General features: G+C 45.7%; 1 protein-coding gene across 3 annotated transcripts in view; it reads left to right on the top strand.

Annotated features, from left to right (window-relative positions):
• DYNC2H1 (dynein cytoplasmic 2 heavy chain 1) overlaps positions 1 to 22,407 on the top strand; it is a 3,314,293-nt gene that overhangs the window by 2,763,569 nt on the left and 528,317 nt on the right. For all 3 annotated transcript variants that reach the window (XM_069639013.1, XM_069639012.1, XM_069639011.1), the window contains one exon: positions 12,896 to 12,973. In XM_069639013.1, coding sequence (XP_069495114.1) covers positions 12,896 to 12,973 — 78 coding nt within the window. The remainder of the gene's footprint in view (positions 1 to 12,895; positions 12,974 to 22,407) is intronic.

Below are 22,407 nucleotides of genomic sequence, written 5' to 3'. Positions count from 1 at the left end.
CAGTGCTGCGCAACCTGTTCGCCTGAGGTGAGCCTGGTGAGGAGGTAAGATGCTTAATGTTGAGTTTGATGCAATGCTTAATGTTGAGCCTTTGCCACCTCCCGTGGTTGTGCATGTGTGTACTGCTATGTATTCTTTATTCATGAGCATGTGAATCCATGCCAGACCCCATGCTGGAGAAGGAACAAGTTACTTACCTGTAACTGTTGTTCTCCAGCATGGGTCTGGCATGGATTCACATGCGAACCCTCCCGCCTACCCCTCTGCGGCTCTTCACTTGGTCATACTGCCACTTCACGTGCTTCCAAATCTGAAGATGGCTGCCAGAGGCGGTGCTTAGGTAGAGGGCAGTCATTGGCTGTGGTCAGTATGACGCAGAGACCAGTGATTGGTTGTTACTACGAAAGACAGATCAGAAACGAAACTGATACTGGTTTTTTCTTTACCGAGGATTCCCAGCCTGACGACGGGAAATATTCATGAGCATGTGAATCCATGCCAGACCCATGCTGGAGAACAACAGTTACAGGTAAGTAACTTGTTCCTTTCTCAGTTTCTCAATATGCTTGAATTTCCGTGGCCTAGGGAACCTGCCCAGTAAGCAGGCCCAGGCCGTGTCTGTGACAAGAGTAACCCCTTTATCAGCCAGTTTCTGCGCCACTTCTCCCCAAAAACACCTAATGATCGGGCACGACCAAAACATATGTGTCATGTCAGCATTTTCCAGGTTACATTTAGGACACACTTGTCTTCCAGCGTTTCGGAACTAAGAGATCCTCAAGGGGGTCATGTATGCCCTATGCGTTACATACAGCTGTATTTGTTTTAATCTGGCATTTCTAGACACTTTTTTGTGGTAGCCCAGGGCACGCTCCCACACCCCATCCTCCATCGGGGCCCCCACTTCCACCTCCCAGTCCAGTCTCAGATGTGTCAAATCTTTCCCCGCCTTAGCCATCACCATCTCATACAGTCTAGAGATCTCATGACCTCCTTCGGATATATCATATATTGCTTCCAAAACTGCATCTGGTTCTTCTATCAAAACTGTCTCTGGCCAGGTGTTCTTAATCATCCGCACCAATCTAATGTACGTGACATATTGGCCCGTGTGTAGCCCCGCCTCTTCGTTGAGTTCTATAAACTCCTTAATGGATCCCTCTTGCCAAACATCGCCTAGCGCTGCCAGCACCACCGATTCCCAGTAGGTCCTAACAATCACCCTCAGCTGATCATCCCCTCCTGTCAAAGCAGCCAGCGGTATCTGCGGGAGGCACGGCATGGGACTTCCATCAAACGACAAGCCCTACGCCAAATTTTCCATCCAAGCAGGACGCCCCCTCATTTCAGTTTCGGACAGCCAAATCATTTCTTTCAAATAAAACGGGGCGCATTCCTGTCCAAGCACCCTGTGCTCAGGGGTCACTTCATCAGAAAGCCACTTAGCCACATATTGTAACTGTCCCGCCAAATAATAAACCTCAAAATGAGGCAGTCTGATACCTCCTTTTTCATAAAAGTTCTGCAGTTTCCAAAACGCCACTCTATTTCGGGTACCGTGCCACAGGAAATCCCTACACATGCTGTTCAATTTACTGAAAAACTTCTTGGGTATTATGTATGGGATATTACTAAAGTAATGCAGGAGCCTGGGCAGAACTACCATCTTAAGCATAGCCCCGCGCCCCATCATCGCCTAGGGCAACCTTGCCCAGAACTGCATGCTGTTCCTAATTTTCTCGACGGCTACTTCCGTATTGTGTCTGTGTTCTTCTTCCACCGTGTGATATACATCTACGCCCAAATAACGAAAAGAGCTAGTTGCCCATGGTACCTGTAGCACCGGTAGTCTATCTACAGGGGTCCCCTTATAGCTACCTAGTGGGGATATGACAGACTTTTGGGGGTTCACCGATATGCCCGACAACTCTGCATACCTTTCCATCACTTCAAGTATGTATAAGAGATTTTCTTCTGGGTATTGCAAGTACAGTTACAAATCATCCGCGTACAAGGATATCAAGTGTCGTTCCCCTCCTACCTCAATGCCAATCGCATCATACTGTGCCCTAAGGCATATTGCCAGAGGCTCCAGGGCTAAGATGTAAAGCATCGGGGACTAGGGGCACCCTTGTCTGGTGCCTCTGCCAAGTAGCCATCTCTCGGATATCACCGCTCCAGTTCGGACCCTGGCAAGCGGCTCACTATACAACATCTTAGCCCACCTGATATAGCCCGGCCCCATTCCATACCCTTCCAAAGCAGCCAATAGCCAGGACCACTTGACCGAATCAAAAGCTTTAACTGCATCTAGAGACACTATCGCCATCTCACCCTCGTTCTTACTACCCCATTCGACCACCCGGTGAAGTCGCCTATGGTTGTGTGTTATGTTCCTGTTCGGGACATAACCCGTTTGATCAGGATGTATCAGTCTACCAATCACTTTCTGCAATCGATTTGCTAGGACAGCTGTAAGAATCTTGCTGTCCTGATTTAGCATCGACAAAGGCCTGTAGGAACCACATCTATGCTCCGGTTTATTGGGCTTGGGCAGCGGTATTATGATCGCCTCTCTGAGTGACTCAGGCAACCGTCCTATCTCAAATGCTTCATTAAGCATGTCCAGCATTGGGGGGAGAATTTCCTCTCTGTATACTTTATAGAATTTGCTGGGGAACCCATCTGCTCCCGGGGTCTTACAGGTAGGCAACTGCTTCACAACCTCTTCTAACTCCTCCAACGTGATTGGTTCATCTAACTCCTCCCTCTCTTCTTCACTTATCTTGGGCAGCCCTATGTCTTCTAACGTTTCGATTATCTTGCGTTGGTCACCCATCTCATCATCTCCGTACAGCACTCTGTAATATTCCACGAATTCTTTGTTAACCCCCTCTTGCGTGGCCACCTCATCCCCGTCCTCCCTAATAATGGTCCTAATCGGAGGCCTAGGGGTCTCGCTTTTGTATAGCCAGGCCAAAAGGCGGCCTGTCTTGTCTCCCCCCGCGTGCTGCCTCGCAACATATTTCCTATAATTGAGATTTAATGCCCTGCACATTGTTGCTGTAGTTGGAGTACCAGCTCCGTGTCTACGTCACCGCTCTTCAATGCTGTTTCTAGCTCAGTTTCCGTCCTCTGCAGGTCAGCCAAGACCCACCCTGTAACCCTCTTGACTTAGCAATGGCCGCCACCCGCATCACCACCTTAAAAGCTTCCCATAATGTGCCCGCGGAATCAACACTCCCAGTATTCTCCTCAAAGAAGTTGGTAATCTCTTCCCTTATATCTTCTCTAAAGACTGGATCTTTAAGCGCCTCCACTCGGAGGCGCCATGTAGGGATCTTTGCCCTCGGGGGTCAATATTGCCATCCGAGGATCAGGGGCGAGTGATCCAAGAGGACCCTTGCCTTATATTCGATTTGAGTAATTTCAGACATCACATCTGCTGTAGCAAAGACGTAATCGAGCCTAGTGTGCAGTTGGTGCGGGGCTGAATAGTGCGAGTATTGCCTCTCAGTGGGATGTTTCATCCTCCACGCATCTGTAAAGCCAAAATCAGTTAGCAGTGTCTGCAACGCTCTTGCCGCTGGGCTAGGCTTACCCACCCTGCCATCAGATCTGTCCACCATAGGATCCAACACACAATTAAAGTCCCCACCCCAGATCACCGCGCTCCCTATACACGTACTAAGATTGGTACACAGGGCTCTGAAGTATGCTGCTGTGTTTTGGTTGGGGGCATACGTGTTTACTATGCATACCTCCCTGCTCTCCACCAGCCCTCGCAATATAGCCATCCTTCCATCAGTTTCAACTACCTCTTGTATCGATTTGAACGGGACATGCGGTGCCACCCAGATTAACACCCCCCGGGCGTATGCAGAGTATGGCGAGCCCACTACAGTCCCTCTCCACTTTCTCTTAACCAGGTCCAACTCCTCTCGCGTCAAGTACGTCTCCTGTTGTAGTGCGATATCTATTTTCTGCCTTTTCAGATACATCATGATTTTGTTTCTTTTCAGATAACTGTTAAGGCCCCTGATGTTCCACGTTATTATCCTGAGGTCCCCCATAGGTCGTTAGTAAGCACCCTCCCGATCCTCCGCCGATTCCGCCCCTTCATGCACCGCAAGTACAACATGCTGATTCCTCCAAATAGGCTCGAAACAAAACTTAAACTCCCCATAACCACACACACACTCAACTTCCCATCCCCCCACCTTTTTCCCACCCACCCCTCCCCGAACAATACCCTCCCCAACCGTTGCCCAGCTCCATTCCTGGATCTCAGGCACCCCCACATCTAGCCCTGCCTAGCACAAGCTTCTACTCAGGGCTCAGTAGGGTAAAGCCGCCCTAATGGCCGCTGAAACTAATAATCTATTGGGGTAGGTCGTCCACGTTCTGTTGCTCCTTTCAAAAAACATTACGCATACAGATGCCAAACAGTTACCAATTACAGTTACACTCACTATATTCCAGTCCAAATCGAGCACCAGGCTCAGATTGTGTTCAAAGTTCATCCAGTTACAGTTTCTCTGTACAATCAGGGTCCTCCTCCTGCTCACCCTCACAATGTCCATATTACAAAATCTTCATTCGGTATGATCCTGCCGATCGCGATCCGCTTCTTGTTCCGGGCAGCCCTGCAGGTCCAGCCATGTGACAACATCCTCCGGGGTATCAAAAAATAGCGCTTTGTTCTTCTGTAGCACCTTCAATCGTGCCGGATACAGCAGCATATATTTGACTCACGCCGCCCTCAGCCTTCTTTTGACGGCGACGTAACTATACCTCTGCCTTTGCACCAGTATTGTATAGTCCGGGTATGCTGTGATGTTGGTGGATGCTCTCTATCGTGCCGCCCTTACGAAAATATTCGAGGATCTTTTCTCTGTCCCTGTAATTCAGGATCCTCGCGATGATAGGTCTTGGCGGGGCCCCCGGCCGGGGTTTCCTCATTAGGGCGTGGTGCGCCCTCTCCACCGTACATCCCTGCGAAAGATTCCCTGCTTCGATCCCTTGTAGGATCATGTTTTCCACATAGTTTGTGGGGTCTTGGCCTTCTTCCCCCTCCGGAAGGCCAACCACGCGAATGTTGTTCCTCCTCGCCCTTCCTTCCGCCTCTTCCACACGATTTTCCAGGTTGGCGACCTGTTGTTTTAAGACATGAATCTCTTTCGCATTGCTCGTGCTAACATCGGTATTAATCTTCACCCCACTTTCCAGACCGCTGGTCCTTTCTGCAAGTGCCCTGACATCTTGACGTAGCAGGGTGAGTTCCGTACCTACAGCATCAATCTTTCTCTAGAGCTGTGCGTAGGTCCGCCATTGCCAAGTACCATTTAGCACTCAGTCCCGTTATAGCCTCCAGGATCTGGTGCTTGTCCCCTTTGGGGGCGTCCTCCGCAGGGGTCACGACCATGCTCTGCACCGATGTTGAGGGGGTCCGTTGCGTTTTCGTGAAAGCCTCCATCATGGGTTGCTTAGTCTTGACTCTCAACCCTTTCGCTGACATGGCGCTGCCCTCCACTCCTGTACGCCTCCGCCTAAGTGCAGCTTTTGCACTGTCCTTGGTCCGACAATTGTCTGGCTCCCAGGTCTCCTAACTCACATTCGGGATGGCACTTCGAATTGTCTTACGGGTGGGCTATGGCCTCACACTCCCCATTCAACTTCCGTAGGCCTCGTTGCCCAAGCATCCAATGTTATCTCCTCCTGCAGTCAGATCGCCGAGGCTCCATTAGCGTATGCCAGGCCGGGCGCTCTCATGGTGCTAGTTCGAACACTCTGCCATATTTCCCTATTGTACTATTCCTCCAGGCAATTTACCACAGCCATGTCCCGCAGTTCCGGGAAATCAGTTTCGTTTCTCTTCGGAGGCCTCTCCTTTGTTAGCCGCCATCTTGGTGCCGAAGCGGCCACAGAGCCGTACCAACAAAAACATGTATATCTCATGATTCCCCGGGACTATGAACTTCTCCAACGAACTTCACTTTGCGTGCGGCTTCCGACACCTGATCACCAAAGTTCTAGGCGCTCGTTGCAGTTTCAACAGGTAACTTTGGCAAAAATAAAGTCGGATCGTCAGGAGCTCCTCACGCAGCACGTCCTATTCCATGGCCAGATAGCCACTTCCCCCGACCAGTAGCCACAGTTAGTAGCCAAACGCAGTAACCACAGTAAGGCTAAAACAAAATTCTGCAAAAGTGGGAAAAGTCACTGCTGCCACCAGCACACCTGGAGTAACCAAAAATCCTCTGAGTGTTAGTCTAGGGCAAAACAAAAATGGACCCCATTGTACTTCAGTGTAAGCTGCTTTGTACAATGATAAAAAGTTAACACAAGTGATGCAAAAGTAACCAAAAGTAGTAACACAGTAACGCAACTAAGGGAAACAATGTTTCCCAGTACTGACAGCCTGAAGGACATGTCCGTTTCCCATGACATATGAGCAAAAGCCAGTGCAATGAAGCTTAAGGCTTCACTGCACAGCAAAAATATAGATCAGATTCAAAAATAAAAGCAAAAAGTTTGGGGGTTCCATAAAGATGGAAGGAATGGTGCAGTAAAGAGGAATCTTTCCTAACACCAACCCAGGAGAATGTCTCCTTTCTCCTGTGTATAAGTTTCTTCAAAGTTCAGATTTTCACAAAGTTCTAGAAATGTAACGTGACTAGGCGAAGGGCTCCCTTCTCCTAGTTCTCACCTAGTTTTTGGCAGGCTTTGTTTTTCGAGTTACTTCATCTCTTCAATAGCACAGTCTTATGGAACTGACTAGGGAGTTGCCTCACAAAATTATATATATCCCTCTTGACTTCTTGTTTCAGCTTCTTAAGTTTTCTCGGACCCCTCTCAGACTTATTGTTATTCACATTACCTTCTCTTCCGGACCTCTTCACCGGTTTCACCAGAGGTCGTGGTTTCGTTCTCTCTTTCTTCTTCTGCCGGCTTGATTTTGTGGGCTATTACTTTTGATGGTTTGGTGCACATTTCGGACAAGCCAGTCCACTCGTTACAGGTTGCGTAACCACCATAATTCCTCGTATTTCCCATGGAATCGCCTACTTGGATCTGCAGTAGGCTTGTGTTGGCGGTCTCAGCATAGTTATTTGACTGCATGATCCACCCACCACAGGTCACGCCACCACCACATTGACTCTCAGCTTCAAGCTTGTCGACTCTCAGCTGACTGGCAAGCCACTTTCCTCACATCCCTCGGTTCCTTCTCGGCCCTCCACAGTTCTGGCTTTCTTGTGGCCTTCTAGCTCGCTAACTTCTCCTTCCGGATTTTGTTCTGTTTGTCCTTCTTTACTGTTTAGCTTAAGTAGCTGGGACTGCCCCAGCGTAACGTTAGTTCGATTGACAACAGCTGGTCTAGCACTCTTTATGCTTGTCAGTAGCATTCTTGCGTTATTCTTAATCCCGGTACCTATCATGGTGAGACTGTCTGACACATTACAGTTACAGATAGTCTCAGACTTTATCATACTTAAGGAAGGGTTGGCTGTTATTACCCTTTGGGGTTGAAAGATAAAGGGGACGTGTCCAAGACTGACGGCCTTGCCCCCAGGAGGGGAGTCCCTTCCCATGAGATCCAGGAGATCCTCCTGCATGTTACAACCCCTAGGGGGACTATCGGTTAGCAGCCTCACCTCCCTAGTATCATGCTAAGGGGCTTCCCTCTGGGGAGAAGTGACATCATCTGGAGGATTGTCACAATTATGAGTTCTAATCAAAACAGTTTAACGTATATGTGGAGTGGTAGGCAGTGGTAAGCCCACTGTTGCTAGCTTTCCTTTGCCCCCAGAATCCGTTTATTGGATAATTCTGTTTTCAATGTTTCCCTTCTTTCATTAGTAAGGTCTTTGTGTGCCATCAGGGGGTTTGGTATGGTGGGTGATTTTTGTGAGAATGGTGAGGTGCTTTCATTCACTGTCTTCTGTGAGCGGCAGGGGGGGGGGGTCCTTAAATGCATATGAGTGTTATTGACAACAATTTGCAAAACCTGGCTAGGTATTCCTGAATTGCCTGTAAATTACTCTTTTGTAAAAACAAGGACATCTTTAGGCAGTGGAGGAACAAAGAATGACTTCCATCTATAGATCTCTTCTGCTGATCTTGTTTAGGGAAGCGCAGATGAAGGTGAGGCATTTATGGGAAGAAGATATTGGTGTGGTTCTTGGGGATTAGAGTTGTAAAGCTGCATGTTTGCAGAGAAAGAATCGATGAGCACTGAGCTGAAGTTAATTCAGTGTAAGTTCCCGACAGGGTATAGCTAACTAATCGATGTTATGCAAATTTGTGCCAGATTTCAATGGAGGCTGCCATAGAAGCTTGTGTGCTCTGGCTACCTTTTGTCACATGGTATGGGAATATCCACCAGTCGGGCACCTCTGGGCTAAGGTGGTGAATATCTCTTGGATGTCACCCAGTGCTGGGCAAGATTTCAGTAAGGGAATAATACAGTGCCATTTCCAAATGTATTGTATTAGGTCTGTTACTGGTTAAGATGAGATTGACTCTGCATTGCAAGAGTGCAGTGGCCCCCATCCTTCGAATTAGGACACCTCAAAGGTTGTCATCAGATGGTCAACTGCAAAAGCCAATATTGGTAGATGTAGGGCCAGAGAGGGAGATGATGAATATAGATTAATTGTGTGGGACACTTTTTTTAATCATTAGTCAACTATCCATCTGACCTCATGCCTCCTTGAGCAAGTCATGTTTTTTTTAGTTTTACCTGTACTGATGTTCCATGATGTCTGAATATTTTGTGTAGCTTTCTTAATTTCTTAATTGGTGGGCTGGTTATGTGTATTGATAGCTATGCAATGTTGATAACTTTGCTGATGCTGTGGTTGTATGGCAATTGATTGTGTTAAACTTAAATACATTTTCTTTTTTATAAAAGCCAGACAATTTCTACCCTTACAAATTATGGGGTGCCACAAGGGATATGTTTTAGTAAAAGTAGAAGTTGTAAGGATTTTATCCTTATTGATATCTTTGTTCCAGTCACACACATCCGTCTCCACCTTTCTGTTTTATGGAGTTTCTTAAAGGATGTTTTGTGCTGGCGACTAGTACATATTTCAATAACTGGTGAAGGTACTCCTCATGTGTGCCAATGAGGAAAGCTTAAGTATCGGGCATTGTGGAGATGACAAATCAAAATAAACACAAACACCCAAACATGTTTTAAAAAAACAAAAGTTTAATGAAGTATCCTCAATGAGCCACAGGAGACAGATACGTTGCTTTTACCAAAAGTATTTATTCTCAAACGAGGCCCTCCTGTTCAGAATGTTGTTTCTCTCCTTCTCATGAACACTCACATATCCTTTATGTATACACCCAAGCATAGAATGCTGTATGATTCTAAGTTGCCTGGGAGACCTGACAATATGTCATGATGCTAGAAGCAAAGACCGTGGTCACCCTCTAAAAAAGTGAACATTAGAAACATGGCACTTGCCACAACATGTTTACAAATGCTGTTTAACAGTAACAATAACAAGTTTGTCTGACAGTTATATACAATGAATACACCTCTATAACTGTCATAATCAAAGTATGTACTGTCAGGTGTATTGACCCATGTTCGAGTTATTAGGCTGCAACATTTGGTGCTGTGGGCTTAGAAAATCCAAGATGGCCGAAAAGCCCACATTTGCGCCAGAATCCAGGAAAACCGCGCAGTTTTTGCGCACACCAAAATAGTCGCCTGACCTGCCACCCACCAGTGCGAGCGTGATGGGCCAGAAGCGCCATGAGTGAAACGTGGTGCCAAAGGAAAAACAGCAGTGCCTGCTAGCTCAAAAAGCGCTTTGAAATCACCTTTGTTTCTCTGAATGCAAGCTCAAAATGCCTATTTCAAACATTGCAAGATATTCAAAAATCTTACTGAACACCAGCAGACGTCTGGTAGAATGAAGTCTTGTGTGCATACAAAATCTGGAAAGATGAAGAGCCTAAACTAATGTTCATAACAAAACTGGCTGAGCTGTGGATGTCAGCAGCTTAAGTGAAATTGGATTTAAAGCCACTAAAATCGAAATGTTTAAAATAAATGAGTGACCTACTTTTGAGTGTCGCATAGGTTGCAACTGTTTAAATGTCATAGTTTTGAACTTAGAATCAGCGTTCTAGCTGCATGTGTAAAAATTGTAAGTTTGATTTGAAGGAAGAAAAATTGGAATAAAAGTGACATTTGGCTGAAGCCTGGTTTAAAGGGATTGAATTCTTTCTGCCCAGCAACTACCCCCGACAGGAGTTGAAACTTGCCCAGCAACTGCATTCACAGGCCTGGCCTGCCTTCTGCTGCCCCCACCAAAAGGAGATTACACCTCTCTGATTGAATCAGGGGAGGGGTACCTGGGACTGCAGGGAAACAGAACAATGAACTTCCCTTGGCTCAAAGCAATTGCTAAATCAGGAGGTTGTAAATGGCATCCTCTTGGAAGGAACTGGGAGGGGCACTGCCTCTGTGAGCTAGCTGAGCTTGGAGGCGGGGACGAACAAGAAATTCCCCCATGTGCTTTGGGACTTAACCACACCCATCTGGGCAGAGCATAATTTCAAAAAGATGGATAATTCATAGTACAAAATTGTCAAAATTATATAAATAATATCATTATTCCTGTGATTTTTCTGTGCACATTTTAAGAGGTGTTAGGACTCTGTGGTATGTTCTGGGCGGTAGTAGCGGAAAATAGGGTATTACTCCAAATGTCTGTATGTTAAAAATCTGACACTTCATCATCTGATGCCCATATTCCTTGCACACATTTGTGTAAATTCTGGAAGAATTTAGATAGTGTTCTGGATGAAAAGGGCAGAATTCTGTCAGAAGTGGACACAACATTTTACAAAGACAGGGATAGGATGGTTTGGCACTACAGAAAATATGTTAACTGGACATATAATATTAGAAACATTGTACACAGATAAATATGGATTTGAATCAAAAATAGATTTGTGTGCAAAGTGACAAGGGGAGGATTCTCTGACCCATAAACATACCTCATCACGATGACACTCCATTTCCTTCCCCAATCAAGGGAGAGAGGAGAATTTGGCCAATGATAAGTTGTGAGGGGCAGGCTTAGTTATGCCCAAGCACACACCCATTTTGGTGATGCAATTTCTGCTATAAGTAAGGATGGCAAGCCTTAGTGGGGGAACTTCCAGATTCACTCATCACCTGAACATTGGCAGGATGCTCTGCACAGGAAAACCAGACTCCAGATTCCAGAACTCTGAAGCAGAGGGCCTACTGCAAGCTGAACTCTTCTCAGCTGGCCTTCCAATCTTGCAAACTGATTTTACCCCAGACTTCCAAGGGGCACATCAGAATAAAACAGCCGGGCTGTGCTGTTTCTGCTTCTGGCTAGAACTCTGTGCCAGAACCAGACCCAGAAAGCAGAGCTGTATCCAGAACCCGTTAGACCCAGACCAGACCACTGTGCCGTGCCGATAGCAGACCAGACCAGACCGCTGTGCAGTGCCAGACCCAGACCAGAGGCCACACTGTGAGCAGAACCAGTGGCAGAGACCGTCCCGTGGCGAGAGTGCAGTCCAAGGCCCATTCCGGTCCAAAATTAGGAGTAAGTATCCAGCCAGAACTGTGCATAGTCATCTCTTAGTCTAAAATAATCTCATCCCATCCATTTCAACCTATTTAGAATTGCATAGAAATCGTGTGTCCATTCTGTGATTTCAAAGCTGTGAAAGTGTCATTTGTCATTCTGAATCTTTACTTCATTTCTGAAAATCTACCTCCACAAAAACGTCCGCATCTTTTGAACCGTACGTCCTAGAAGCGAAATTTAACGGTCATCTTAAAGCTAAGAATCTAAGCTTTCCAACAAACCCAGAATGACATTTCAACTCCATATAGTTTTTCAGTAATCGCGATCGACGCACACGGAAAATGTGCCGCGAATTGCAATTTGACTCCATTCCACCACTTGTAAAAAAAATAGCTGCTTCTTGCTTGCAACTGCTGAAATTCGTTTTCACTCTGATAATCATTCCTGAATCATTGCTAGTGTTGACCTGAACTAATTCAAAGTAGCTATCACCTACCCTGAATCTCCTATAGGAAATTAAAATAATTTTTAGCATATTTTTCACTTCATTGCAAATCACATGTAAAAGTATTTTTGACTGTTTAAAAGCATACCGGTTGGTCTAAGCTTGCTAGGGGGAACTGAACTGCTTTTGATTGTATTCCTGAAAACCTGTGTGCCCTCATTTCCATCTCTTCATGTTGCATAGGGGGGGAGTGAGTTGTCATAAAGAAAGTGATCGTCTTATCTATTGTTGAAACCATATCAGTTTATTTCTGTGCTGCATTCTTTCCATCATTGCTTTTCCTTGAAACCATACAAAGTATTCTCTGCTACCTTATCCTTTCTATACCAACTCCTCAGTAATTAAAGAATTGTTCTACTGTAATATTATCCACTGTTAATCACTGTCATATTCATAAGAGTGCTATCAAATATTAATTTATTCATACATAAAAGTTTGATATATATATATATATTGTTTAATTTTTCAAATAAATCTTTTAATTTGCAAAACAAACCTACTTCTTGGCTTAGTGAGGTCAAGGGGATTCAAAGAGAGGGGCGTTATATAAGGGTTCATCATCCAGATTTATGAACTTGTCATAAAAAATATATAAATAAAGGCTTCCATTGGGCATCCCAGACTAGGCATTGACTTAGTTGGAGTGCTGAATTGAAGTCACTTACAGTACATAAAATACAGTTGTGACTTTGTAGACACATTAAGTAATTCTGAGAAAGCATTGAAGATATAACAGTTAAATAGGCAATTTGATTAAAAAAAATGCCTGAATGTATTTTTTTCTCTTTTTTTTAAGGATTTGCAAAAATCCTTGAGAGATAATATTCCTTCCTGGATTGAGCAAGAGCGCAGTTATGCAGTGGCACTATTAAAGGTATGTCAAAATGTTTGAATGTGCTCGTGCTTTCACACATGCTATATTTTATGCAAAATCATAATGTTAGTTGTTCAAAGAAAAACAAGTGTAATGATAATTTCAGTGCTTGTGTTTGCTCTTGGGTATAGTAATTTCAAATCTGAAAGTGAAATAACCTTGTTTTTTTATTATGTGAAAGAACCTATAGTGTCACATTTGGCACGAAAGAGATATTGGAATAGAAAAACATTATTGTTAGTGTAAGCTTTTTTAAAAAAAAATAGTTCTTAATTATTTTGTGTTTTTTAATGTGCCATGTGAAAAAATGATGCTTCAGAGTGCTGTAATCAAAAGAGAACACACAAAGGAAGGGAGAGATCCACACGGTTCAAAACATGCATGTTTGGAGAAATCAGATGCATTAGAAACCCTCTTAAGCAGCAGTGCCTTGCAGCAGCTTCTGACCCATACTTTAATATTTTTCTGTCAACAATAGCAGCAGTAACGTTAGTTCACTTTCCAGAGGCAATTCCCCTAGCGATGAACATGCACAAGGTGAAGAGAAAGCCTTATGGAAAAGGGAACGTTTTCAGAGCTTTCCTGAATTTCAAGTGGTCAGGTTTCAGCCTTGGACCCAGGAATGGGATTTCATATTTAGGGTTTTTGGTGATAAACATTTTTTTTTCAATCTTTTTCAGTCAGAAACCTGGTTAGTTGTGTTAGTACATGTTCAGCATCCTTTTGCTTCTCTAAATGTTTTTTCAGTCCTTTGCTTACTGTCCAAAAACCAAGACAATATATAAATGCCCACCACACTGGACTGTATCTCCTTTGAACAAAATTGCATTTACATTTTGAATGATATGATATGGCATTTATAGCGCGCCTATACACAAGTGTTTCAAGGCGCAACGAGGCAAGGGAGCGGAACAAGGGGAGGACAGACAGGGATCCTACTAGGCCAGGTGTCATTCAGATCGTGCAAGTGCATGGAAAAGGGGCGGGGACAGTGCAGTAAATGGGAATGGATAAAACAATTGGCAAGTAACGGCCAGCAGGTGGCAAGTGCATGGGTAAGTGCAGACATCAGGTGTCAAGCGCTGGTAAGGGGACTGTAGGGATACAGAAACGGTCCCAAGTGCGGGGGTTGCCAGGTGGGCAGTGCAGGTGTGTGACGCTGGCGAGGAAACCTGGGCCCTAGATCAGAGGGTAGCCATTGCAGTTCAGGTAACAGCAATGAGGTCAGCAGAGGAGAGAAGGAGAAAAGGCAGAAGCAAACAGAAGGGTTTTGAGGTGCTTCCGGAACCGGAGATGGTTCTCCTGAAGTTTAAGGGAGGCTGTGAGGCTGTTCCAGAGGGAGGCACCAGCCGAAGAAAGAGATCTACCACCAACTATATGCTTGGAGAAGTGGCTGACCCTAAGGGACTTGGAGGCAGATGAGCGAAGAGCTTGAGGAGGAAGATATTTAGGAAGAGAGAGTTGAAGGTATTGAGGCCCCAGGCCCCAGAAGGCCTTGTGGACGATGCAGAGGGTTTTGAACTTAATCCTTGCAACCACTGGGAGCCAGTGCAGAGATTTCAGTCCTCGAGAGATACGATCCCTGGGCTTGAGGCCAAGGACAAGTCTTGCAGTCCTGTTCTGGATGAATTGCAGAGGTCGGAGAGTAGAAGCAGGCAGATTTAGAAAGAGGCTGTTGCAATAGTCCAGCTTAAATGGAACCAGAGCTCTGGAGATAGTGAGCTTCTGGGGGAAGGAGAGGAAAGGAAGAATACCTCTGAGGAGGTGCAGCTGATAATGTGACTTCTTGCAGACGTCAGAGATGTGAGGAGAGACAGAGTGTGTGGAGTCAAAGATGACCCTGAGGTTTTTAGCCTTGCAGGTGGGAGCAGGAAGAGGGCCAAGAGAGGCCAGCCAGAGAGGTACAGGAAAGGAGGGAGCGGGTGTGCCGATGAGGAGAATCTCAGTCTTACTGGCATTAAGGCAGAGGTCATTGGCAGCGCACCACTCCTGGATAGCAGACAGACAATCTGAGATGAGGGAAGGCGAGGAGGAGGCTGAGGGTAGCCTGAAAATGAGCTGGGTGTCATCCGCATAGCACTGAAAGTTGGGGCAGAGAGCGGCAATGCGGTGGGCAAGGAGTGCCAGGTATTGGTTGAACAGCCAGGGAGAGAGGTTAGGCCCCTGGGGGACACCACAGGTAGAGAAAAAGATAGCAGAGAGGAAGGACCCCAGTTGGACCTGGGAGGGTCGGTCAGAGAGGAAAGAAGTCAGCCACGCCAGAGCCTGACCAGTGATACCCAGGTTATCACTGAGACGGTTAAGCAGGATGGCATGGTTGACAGTGTCAAAGGCAGAAGAGAGGATAGTTAACAGACTGTTAACGGAGCAAATCTGGTATTACAGTCACTTTAGTTTTGTCGCATAGGTGATGCTTTTAAGCCACCTAGGAGACAAAACGAATGACATTTAGTGTGGAGATGGGAGTATAGTATTTGCGCACAAATGCACACCTGAGCTTTTCCATCGCATCGGGTGGTAATGCTGCCAAAATACATTGTTACTGCCGGAACGGGAAGCATGGTGGTAGCCATCTTGAAAAACTCTTTCCAATTAATCTCCCATTGTTCCCATTTCCTGTTCCCATCCGGACACCATATTTTGGGAAGAAAGACATCTCAAGGCAAGGGAAAGGCACACCTCCCCGAACTCAGGCTGCAGAAGCCCAAGTTTATGTAATCGGAGCTCACTGGACTGGTTGATGCAGTTGTTGTGCATGCTGAAGAGCTGTTTGGGAGCAGACTAAGGAAGACCTCTGCATAGAGGAAGGCGGTTATATGGGCAGACATCATGTCTGCGGAGGACTGCTGCAATTGGTGGGACGATCTAAAGGCGAGGGTCCGCAGCCTGACCTCACGACACAGGGGGGAGAGTGCTGCCATAGTAGATGGCACAGTGGAACCTCTCACCCTCATGCCATGTGAGGAGAAGGCCATATGGAGGTCATCAGGAGCACAGGGGCTGTAGCAGGAAGGCACAGTTATGGCATTAAGTCTATCAGACCCCACGTACATGTGAATGCAGTGGCCAATAGAATTAGTTCCCCAGCATAGATGCGCACAATGAGCTCGGGTATGGGCCAACACATGGCAATCACAGCAAATACACAGTGAGTACATGCACGTGCCAGAGGCGGACGGTAAATGTAGTAATGCAGATGTACTGTAGGTGGAATGTGCATGGCAACACATGGAAGCATGAGATGCTCCCATGCATGCCGTGACAGTCCATGTTGGCAAGTTAAGCCCCAGCGCACCCACAACAAGCAGCGACCTAGGCAGTCCAACATGCCACGTGCACATGCATGCACACTGTGCACCCTCAGTAGGCACTTCCAACAACTAATAGTAGCAGCACTCATTGGCCTGATATCACCCATGCCAATCATACAAAATGTGCGTCTTCAGAACAAACACAATTTTGCATGAGTGTCTTACAAGCCTGCAGACATGTCTGCAAGATGACTGACAGCATGTCATTCTCTTCTTCCATCGGGGAGACCCCTTACCCTTTTCATGGTAACCAAAGGCCCAACCTTACATGTATTGAACCAAACATAACACAAACCACTGAGAAGTTTTTCCTCACCTTTGATAAAGAGAACATTCTCAATAGGTCTGATCCAGTGAGTTACAGGCCTATTGCACTCTTGGACGCCCCGGAAAAAATCTTCAATCGCATCGTTCTTAGAGATCTGAACGCTTTGGCGTCTAGTCTAAGAAAAAGAGATCCGTTTCAAACAGGTTTTGTGCCTGGACTAGGGACATCACCAAATATTATTACTTTTAACATGTTAAAATCGCAACGTGCAGCCCGGAACCAGCCACTATATTTGGCATTTGTTGATTTCCGGGTATGACTCTGTTGATTACTTTACAAGAAATTAGCCTGTTATACCTGTTCCTCTTCTTTGATTACCATAATCAAACAGCTACATACCAACACATCCCTGCAAGTTCGACTCACAATGCAAGGCTACTCTCTAAACTAATTTCTACAGGGCGAGGCCTAAAATAGGGCTGTATCTTGGCTTCTTTTCTATGTAATCTGTTCATTCTCGATCTCGGTAAATCATTTTCAAACATCATAAGCGATGCACCAAAATTGGGCATCCAGTGCATAGCCTGGATGTTATATGTGCATGATCTTGTCTTGCTGTCACAAACCCCTAGTGGGCTTCAAAATGTATTGAACAAATTATCCACATATTCATTGGAAAACAATCTTATCAATAACCTGGAAAAAACACAAATTGTCATCTGTCATAAAAATAGAAATATTTCCCCAAAAAAATATAGGTGGCACCTGCAAAATGTGGAATTATTGAGTGTCTCAGAGTATAAGTATCTGGGTCTAACAATTTATAACACACTATCTGAAACTGCCTATATTACATCACTGAATCTCAAATTGCAAACCTTGAAATCACAGGCAAACATACTGGTGTTCAAATATGGCAAATTCGCCTATAACCACATCATGTCGTTCTATCAAGCCAAAGTGGTGCCCATTTTATTGTATGGGGTCGAAGCCAAACATCCTATGACGCAGAATATCTGGGATTTGTGTGAAGCTCAATTTTGGAAATCTGTGTTAAAACTACCACAATGCACTCCGCTTCCCATGATCCGCTTCGAACTAGGCATGGTCTCGCTTTTTGTACAGCTGATATGGAAGATGTGGAGTTTATTTCGAAAATGCTTACTAGGCTTTGCAAATAACATCTTAAGCACAGTTGCGTATCATCTTGTCGGCTCAGCTCACACATTTTGACATAAATAGAGAAGCTGTGTACTGTACGCACTATCTGACGCATCCATATCTGTAGAAATTTTGTTAACAAACCCAGACCGAGCAAAGTTGAAGTTATACCAATATGACTGGATATTCAATAGAGCCAAATGTTGTACCTATAAGGACTTTAATGAACAGCTATTTGGGTCAAAAAAACTTCGGGTAATGTTGGATTACTTGGTAAAGTTTCCGTCACCTTACATTAGACAACAATACGTGCGATTCAGATTCAATCTATTACCAACAACAGAAATAATGGTAAGGAGAGGAATCCTTTCTAAAGAATTAAACCATTGTTGATTTTGTCGTAACTTGAATTGTCAAGAAACTTTGCAGCATCTGGTAGTGATCTGTCCAGTTTTAATTTCGATGAGAAAAATCTATTTCAGCAAATTATTATGTCTGTACACTCCAATGAATGAAAATGAAATATGGCTCAGAGTATTCAAGAGTACGAATCTGGCAATTAGGAATGCAATAATACAATGGGCCTCATTACACGGACGGCGGTAAGGGTTAACGGTCACTGTTAATGGTACCGCCTTCCTACGAGGTCCCTTTGCGGGTTGGAGACTTTAACGCCTGCTTTTTGCAGGCGTTAATAACCAACCCGCAAAGGGACCAGGGAGCTAATTACGGTACCGCAATTTGCGGTGCCGTACTTAGCACCTTCCTCATTCCCATTATGTCCTATGGGGCAAAAATGGGAAGGGGGAATTACCGCCCCACCAACCTTGGAATAGGGCGGTAATTCCCCTTTCCTCCAAGGCGGTGCCGGTATTTTACCGGCATGGACCAAGGTGCTAATAGCACCTTGGTCCACCGCCGTCTGTGTAATGAGGCCCAATATCTAGATGCAATCCCGTCAATGGACTATAACGAACTGAAGTGACTACTCGAACAGTAGACTTGAATGACACTTGTTTGGATCCTGGAGACAACAACATTAATTAATCTCATGATGAAATAATTGTGTTTTGCATCTCGTATAATTATTATGGTTTTATCTAAAATTACTGTGCACATGTAAATGTTTGCGTATTTGTATGTGTTTTGTATTTGAAAGGTTGATTTTACCAGCCAGCCAAATAATAAATAAATAAATATAAAAAAAATATATACCCCTTCCATGAGACCAGGGAGGTGAGGCTGCCACATGATAGTCCTCCTGGGGGTGGTACTCAGCGGGTGGATCTCATGGGTAGGTAAAGCATTCATGGGACTGGTGACAATGGCCCTTGGAGAATGCATTACTTATACACCACTCCATTCCCTCTGATCCCCCACACCACTATTTGTTATAGTTTAGATGAGGCATCCTTAGCAAGACTGTGGCGAGGAAGAGGGAAACTCATCCAAACCTGATGCAGAATATCACTGTGATGAGGAAGATGAAACAATAGAACTCAAAAGGGAGTCTTGTCTCCCCCTGAAGTCTTCCCGGTTGCCAGTGACATAATCACCCCACCTATCTCTTCCTCAGTTTCTGGTTGTTCAAGGGCAGAGGTCTGTTCAGCAGTCAACTGAGGCAGCTTAATCAGGGACAGTGCAGAAGGCAGCTCGTCACGGTCGACAGGCGTCTCATGCTGGTACAGCCTATTATAAAATGTGCTAAAGGCATAATTAATCGCCACCTGAGATCGCCAGTAGACCCCACTCTCGTCTCGTATCAGCGTAATTGCTCGTTGAGGCTGTTCATTTTTGCAGAGCCCGCTAGCAGCCTCCCAGACTTGTTCCTCTCCCCATGCATGCACCTAGTATACACCTCATAATCGAACCTACCGAGTCTCTCCCATGCTTCAGTGCACTGCGTTCGGAGCAGCAGCAGCTCAGATTCAGCAGTGGGATCTGAGATCTTGTCATTCTCGGTCACTTGGATCCGGTCTTCTAACTTCCCCAGGTCCTCGCGCAGCGATCACCTGATTCAGACTGACCCGGCGATACCCTCCCCCTTAGTCACCACCTTGAGTGTTTCCCAGACTGTGCCCCATCTCTCTACACTGCTCACATTGGTCTGTAAGAAGTCAGTAAGGAAGTCCCCCATGCGATCTCTAAAAATATCATCCTGAAGGATCTCCGCAGACATACACCATGTGAGCACAGGAGAGTTGGGTCCCTGCCTGTTCCAGTAAACTATAAGCGGGAGTGATCTGAAATGGATCGACCAGTATACTCCACCTCAGTGAAGTCACCCAGGTCCTTGATCCCCACGAACATTTAATTGTGAGGGGTGGAGTACTATGAGTAATCCCGTCTATCCTCATTCAGAGCCTGCCATATGTCCCTCAGTGAGAGGTCAGTCAGAATAGCGTTTAGGGTCGCTGAGGCGGGAGACGGCCTAGCTTGTCTGGGGTCCGACCTGTCTTAAACAGGATCCAGCGTACAATTAAAGTTACCCACCCCCCACGGAACAGTGTATTCCGTAGGTGTGCCAATCTACCTCTCGAGGGGTGCAGAAAGGAAGATATCTCCTGTTTTTTTGTCATAGCCATGCACTATGATACATCTACCCTACATGTCTGTGTCAATGTCAAGTAACCAGAATGGATCAGCAGCATCGATCCACACCAAGAACCCCCTGGCATATTGCAAGTATGTGGACCCAGATCCTGTTTCTCCCCGCCTAGCCACCACCTTCTCCTGCTCCGCAGGAAGCAGGTGTTTCTTCTAACAGTGTAATTGATATTTTCTTCCTGTGACGGTAGGACCTCACCTGGTTCCTTCGTAACGTTGAGCCCATCCTCCTGACATTCCAGGTCAGTACCTTAAGCATTGCCCTCTAAGTAGTGTGTCGTCCTCGCAAGCAACCATATCACAACTTCAAGGACTTGGAACCTCCTCGCTCTGCCGCAAGCGGTTATCACCCACCCGCCAGGCTCCCCGTTCAATGAGATAAATTCTGGTCTCCTTTCCCTCCCATTGCCCTCCCATACTGCGTTTCCCACCAATTCCTACAATTTTACAGATGCCTATAATTGAACAGAACAACAAAAACCAACCAGTCCATAACAAAGTGCAATCGCCCCAAACAGTGAGGCAGCAACAAAGCTCAAAAACATCATGCTGTTCGCGTCTACCCGTTCCCACAAGACCTCACCATAGGGGTGGCAGGTGGTATCAGACCACCAGTGTGCTCAAGGATTGGGCCCTGAGAGTAGTAGAGATTACCGCCTCTCACCATTCGGGTACTTGGACGAAGAAGATGCATGAAGGCGTGTACTACCAATGCGAGTCAGGCAACAGTTATTGATGGAACACACCTGCAGTCCATTATTGGACCACTGGTGTATAAAAGGTAGAGCTATGAAACTGCAAGGAGAGCGTTGGAAGGAGAGAGCAGTGGAAGAATGACTCGTGCAGGAGCAGGAGAAACCAAAACATCAGAACGCCCGCTGAGTCTCTGGGGGGAGCCTGCCGGAGGAATAGTGCAGATCAGAGAAGCCCCTGGAGACAAGGTAAACAGCTGGAGCTGTCGGACCACGTCGGCGCGGCTCAGTGCGATCCCTGGAAAGTGCTGCGAGAAGCGCCCGGCAAATAGATTTTCCTGCAGAAGGGGGGAAGTCGTGTGGAGGAGCAGCAATGCCCGGGTAAGTGTCAGGGACATTTTACTCACCGGGGAACTCCTTAAACCTGTGAATACAGAAGCAGTGATCGAAATCAAATGAACAAACTCCTATTGAATACCGAACTGCATGAAACAAGTGACAGTAACACAAGTTAAGCCTATTGAATATCAAACTGAATGAAACATGCAAGGTGGCACATAATTAAGTAACATTGACCCTTATTGAATACCGAATGGGAAATAACCAAAGGTATAGTTTATTCAGGGAAAGCCACATTTGCAAGTGAAAGCAACATCTATGCCAAACTGAACCACTTGTCTAACAAGTGAAAGCAACACCTTTGGCAAACTGAATCACTTGTCTGAATGCAAAAAACTTTGGATAAAGCAGAAACCAGATTAAGAAACAATATATGTAATAAAGTGGTGAAGCTGTGGCGTAAGAAACTTCCTGTTGATGAAACTATTAAACTTTGAAAGAAACCTGGAAGTTCCTGGTTTGCGTGATCTGTATTGGATGGACTGTGTGATCTGAAACTGCGCCAAGACCAGTGAACCCCTGGAAGCTCACAAGGAAGTTTGCTGTGGCGAAAGAAGGCTGGCTATGAAGGCACACCAGCATTACCACTCATGAAAGTGAACGCTGCCGAGTTGCAGAAGGAGAAAACACAAACCCCTCTGTCGGCAGCCCATAACTTTGAAATTCTCAATCAGCCTGTGATTTCTGCTTTTGAGGGTATTCCCCAGAAGCAGATCGAGAGATCGAAAACCCCTCTTCCAATACCGCCTCCACTACCGAGCTCTAGCGCTCGTCCTGTTCAACCACTAGGCGGAGAAATAGAAGAGTCTGATCTAAATCCATCCAATGTAAGTTACCACTCTAGCTCTGTAGTAATAGACCTATAGCCAAATCGCTCTGGTTTTTCAACTGGTGATGTATCAAATAATTTGACTGCGTCGCCTATAATGTTTGGATATGAGCATCAGGAGAGCTCCGTTATAGCAGTATCTTACGCAGCTCCCACCCCTAGAAATA

The sequence above is a fragment of the Ambystoma mexicanum genome, chromosome 7q (assembly GCF_040938575.1).
Source record: "Ambystoma mexicanum isolate Mex_15411 chromosome 7q, UKY_AmexF1_1, whole genome shotgun sequence".
Taxonomy (NCBI): domain Eukaryota; kingdom Metazoa; phylum Chordata; class Amphibia; order Caudata; family Ambystomatidae; genus Ambystoma; species Ambystoma mexicanum.
Note: the sequence above shows the minus strand (reverse complement) of the source record. Positions and strands in the feature narration are given on the sequence as shown.